The sequence below is a fragment of the Calonectris borealis genome, chromosome 15 (assembly GCF_964195595.1).
Source record: "Calonectris borealis chromosome 15, bCalBor7.hap1.2, whole genome shotgun sequence".
Classification (NCBI taxonomy): domain Eukaryota; kingdom Metazoa; phylum Chordata; class Aves; order Procellariiformes; family Procellariidae; genus Calonectris; species Calonectris borealis.
The window spans coordinates 14,914,213-14,919,097 of NC_134326.1; the positions used below are offsets into that span (position 1 = coordinate 14,914,213).

At 44.6% G+C, this 4,885-nt stretch overlaps 1 protein-coding gene across 1 annotated transcript; it reads left to right on the forward strand.

The window, feature by feature from the left end:
* The first annotated feature begins 1,122 nt into the window (after positions 1-1,122).
* DRD1 (dopamine receptor D1) lies at positions 1,123-3,233 on the forward strand. The gene is made up of 2 exons (XM_075163907.1): positions 1,123-1,136; positions 1,858-3,233. The coding sequence occupies exon 2, from the start codon at positions 1,866-1,868 to the stop codon at positions 3,219-3,221; it is 1,356 nt and encodes a 451-aa protein (XP_075020008.1). The 5' UTR covers positions 1,123-1,136; positions 1,858-1,865; the 3' UTR covers positions 3,222-3,233.
* The last annotated feature ends 1,652 nt before the right edge of the window (positions 3,234-4,885 follow it).

Below are 4,885 nucleotides of genomic sequence, written 5' to 3' on the forward strand. Positions count from 1 at the left end.
CGAGGCATCACGCAGCACCCCAGGCTCGGCGGAGCTCAGGACGGGGCAAAGTAATCCCGTTTGCGCTAAACTCCAGGACAGCCGCTCCAGGAGCCCGGCTTTGCCTCTCGCCCCGGCTCCTTGGCTGGCGGGGACGTTATCCCCCAGGAAGGCAGAAAAACGGGGGATGGGCTGCCCAGAAGAAGCTGCGCCCGACCGAAGATGTTAGAGGGGGTTGCTTTTTGCCTGCTGAGTGCCTCCATGCCTGTCTTTCCCTTGTCTTAATCCTTTAGGAAGGAGACGCCAGGCAGACAGACCTTTCCTGGAGGGGCGATGCTGCCGAGCCCTGCCCCGGGCAGAAGAAAGCCTTTGCCGCCGGGACCCCCCGGCACCGGAGATGCACGGCCCGGGGCAGGCTGCGGGAGAGCGTGAGGAGCTGCCTCCGCCTGCGCTTTTCTGAGAGGGAAAAAGCATGGTAAAAGCTGGACCCGACCCCTGGAGCACAGCCCCGCTGAGCAGGAGGTGGGATTATTCCGGGGTAGTTATGGAGAGCTATAACCTGGCAGCGGAGCGTTAAAGCGACTTGTCCCCGCTGGAAGAGGAACTCGCTGCGGGCACTGCCGGTGTCGCACCCCGCGTCGTGGCCGAGAGGAGGTCACTCAGGTCCTTCTCCTCCTCTCGCCCTTCTTTCTCCTTCCAGTGAATGACAGAAGAAAGAACTGGTACTCGGCTCTTGCCAGTGTTGGGAATACCGTGCCTTTTGCCTGGGATGATTTGCCCTGATGTGCCACTTCGACGGGATGTACAAAGTGCAACTGGGACTGATCCGGCCAACAAAGTTTGCAGAGTGATCAGCAGGGACTGTGGGATGAAAGTAGCTGGGCACACGCCGGTGGGGTCTGTCACGCATGGTCCGACAGCACAGACCTGCTGCTCCCTTGAAAACTAACTCCTGATGGTCAAACTCTGCCGGCTCCTGTTTTTACTTCTCCCCTCCCAATTTGCACTTTCAGGGAAAAAAACCCACACACACACCTGATGCAATGCAGTGTTTCTGTGTTGGTTTTGTATATAAGATTTGCTATGCAATTCCAAAACTGAAAGAGGAGGAGAGACGGCCTTGCATCCCAGAGCAAACAGAGAATCAGAGGTGAAAGGTAGGAGCCAGCATTTCTCATTTAAATAAAACCAAATAACCTGAGCTACTTCTTACTGAAAACCTTTAAAACACACCTTCTGTATGTTTATTTTCTTTGTCTCGGAAGTGTAAAACTTAAACAGTTTGAAACAAAGTGAAGAATTGCTCTCTGACGCTGCCCAGAAACAGAGAACTGATGCATTTTGTAACAGGAGTGTACCGAGGAGGAAGGATGGAGTGTTTCATCAGCAAGACATTTAGGGAACTAGAGAAAAAGCACCTCGTATAGTACGCTTCAATAAATTTGAAGGGCTAGTGCAGTGGACGCTGGAAACACTCGATCAATAGGCTATTTAAGTGGGAATATATGCAAGCATGGAAAAGTGATTGCTTTCCTGTCTGTGGGGTATATTTGCAGAGGACAGCAGCAGAACATTTGCAGGTGAGCTGTCTGAACTAGGCTACTTCATGCTGGGATGGTGCGGTGTGTTTCTGAAGGGATTGCTTAAAAAAACCTGTCTGTAGGGTGGACTGTATTCGTGCATTTTCAGTTCCTGCTCAGAGCTTTCAGTGTTCAGGGAGATTCAAAGTGGGTGAAGTTCATCTGGGGGCGAAGGGACCGTAAGAAAGGACCTTTGGTCTGTTTGGTGATGAGTAATTAATGGACGTCTGATGTCTCTGATCTCTGCAAGGAAAGGAGCTGATGTCGTCATGAAAATCATGATATGATTTTCCCTCAGGAGAAACTATGACTTGGAACGACACCACTATGGATGGGGAAGGGTTGCTGGTCGAAAGGGACTCTTCCTTTCGGATCCTCACGGGCTGCTTCCTCTCGCTGCTGATCCTCTCCACGCTGCTGGGAAACACGCTGGTCTGTGCAGCTGTCATTAGGTTTCGCCACCTCAGGTCCAAGGTGACCAACTTCTTTGTCATCTCCTTGGCCGTGTCAGATCTCTTAGTGGCAGTTTTGGTCATGCCGTGGAAAGCTGTGGCGGAGATCGCCGGTTTCTGGCCTTTTGGTTCCTTTTGCAACATCTGGGTGGCCTTTGATATTATGTGCTCAACAGCCTCCATCTTAAATCTCTGTGTCATTAGTGTGGACAGATACTGGGCCATCTCCAGCCCATTTAGGTACGAGAGGAAAATGACGCCCAAGGCAGCCTTCATCCTGATCAGCGTGGCGTGGACTTTGTCTGTGTTGATTTCCTTCATCCCTGTGCAGCTGAACTGGCACAAGGCTACAACCACAAGCTTTTTGGACCTAAATGCCAGTTTACAAGGTATAAGCATGGACAACTGTGATTCTAGCCTAAACAGGATGTATGCCATCTCCTCTTCTCTAATTAGCTTCTATATACCTGTGGCCATCATGATAGTGACTTACACGAGGATATACCGGATTGCTCAGAAGCAAATACGACGCATCTCAGCTTTGGAGAGAGCAGCAGTGCATGCCAAGAACTGCCAGAACACGAGCGGCAACAGAAGCAGTATGGACTGCCAGCAACCAGAGAGCAACTTCAAAATGTCCTTCAAGAGGGAAACGAAGGTTTTAAAGACTTTGTCGGTGATCATGGGGGTGTTTGTGTGCTGCTGGTTGCCATTTTTCGTATTGAACTGCATGATTCCCTTCTGCGAGCCTACCCAACCGTCCAAGGGAGCAGAAGCTTTCTGCATTAATTCCACCACCTTTGATGTTTTTGTTTGGTTTGGATGGGCTAATTCTTCCCTCAACCCCATCATTTATGCCTTCAATGCTGATTTCCGCAAGGCATTTTCGACCCTGCTAGGATGCTACAGGCTCTGCCCTATGTCCAGCAATGCTATAGAGACTGTTAGTATTAACAATAATGGAGCAGTTGTTTTTTCGAGCCAACATGAGCCCAAAGGGTCCAGTCCCAAAGAGTCTAATCTGGTTTATCTGATCCCACATGCAATTATCTGTCCGGAAGAAGAACCTCTCAAAAAGGAAGAAGAGGGTGAACTATCTAAGACCTTGGAGAAAATGTCTCCAGCACTGTCAGGTATCTTGGATTACGAAGCTGATGTTTCTTTGGAAAAGATCAATCCCATTACACAAAATGGGCAGCATAAAACCTGAACAGTAAGGTTTACCCAGCAAGACCTAATAGTGTATATTGTAATAATCTTTTAAAGAAAAAAGATATACAAGATTTTTTAGTAAGAAACTAAGCTCTAGGGAGAAATACACATTTACATCAAGCCCAGAATTCATTTTCCTGACATTCAAAGCAAATTTAACGTTTGAAACAATAAACAGAAAAAGATACTGAAAATTGGCTAAAAAAAGGATATTAAACTGTGCTGTTTCATACTGAGGAAAATACACAAATTTAGGTACAGTGCAGTGAGAAAGAAAATATTGCTTCTTCTCCACACAGAGAAACCAATTTCTAGCTTAAAATGAGGCAAAAGATAAATGTTAAGTATTTAAAGACTAATGTTTACTAGAAGTTAAAAGATTGCTGTGTCTTGTGATAGTGGGTGTTAACAGGTCCTAATTACAGACTGAGGGATTGTAAAGGTAGGTACATGCCTTCTTAACATTATTTCTGACAAATAATTGAGCCTTATAACGAGAATGGTTATTTTTAAAGCTTTGGGAGGTAATACATTGATACTGGTTTTATTTATTTATTGTTTTAAATTGATATTTTTCATATGTTATAACAGATCTAGCTTTATTTATGTTATTTAAGATGTCTAAATAATGGGATATTTTTGGAGTGTCATAACTGCATTTTGACCAGTCAACCAGTCAGCACTTTATTACAAGCTCTGATAGTCTGGAGAGCCAGTGAGGGGAACGAAGGAATGTTAAGAAGCTCAGCACAAAATGAAGGAATCAACAAAACCGATGCTGTGTGGAGTTCGTTTGCTTGTGGGCTTTTTTTTTGTTTTAAGTGGGATTTCTTTCAAAAGATAGGACCAGCGTTGACTGAGTTGTGAATTCTCTTCCCATATAGAAATAAAAGAAATTGCTGCTATTTATTTTTAAAAAAGTTTCATGTTACAAAGACTTTGCTGGAATGTCAAGTTTGTGGATCTGTAAATACCTGAAATATGACTACAACCTTACGAAGAATCCAATTTGAGAAGAAAAGCTTCTTAGATAACAATTCTTAGTATACAATGTTTTGTATTTATGTAAGATAAACAGCTTTCTCAGACTTTTCTTATTTCAAGTCTTGGATATCTTTTCTGAACAAACACAATTGGTTATACTGGTAGTAAACATGCCGAACCTCATTATCATCCGTATTATTGCAGTACCACCAGGATCATGCTGTCTGTCTGCTGCTGTATCGCGGTCAGAATTAAAAAGTGAGGTACCTGGTGCTTTACTTTGGAAACTGGGAGGATGTTACATTTTAGTAATTGCCATGTCAATAGTCCATTCAATAAGGAATAGTGCCTCATTACCATTTGGGATTAAGACATTTCTAAATGTGGATGGAACTGCAGCCCTCACCTCAAAAACGTCCTGTGAGCTCCAAAAAAGTTGCCAATGTTTAATTCAAAAAACTGCTACTTTTCCATTGTCCTTCCCTGCTGCTTTCCCTTTGTAATGCCAAAAGCAATCAGTGAACGTTAGCAACAGGAACGTTGGGTGTTAATATTCAGCAGCATTCAGAGAAAGCTCTTTGTTTTCTGAATGGGAGAAGATACCCTTTGGAGCAACTTTTTCATAACATATATCAAAAAAATGTGTTGTCAGGAAAAGAGAACTGAGAGGAAAAAAAA

Coding starts and splice junctions, on each gene's coding strand:
- DRD1 (XM_075163907.1), top strand. CDS start 1,866: ATGACTTGGAACGACACCACTATGGATGGGGAAGGGTTGCTGGTCGAA.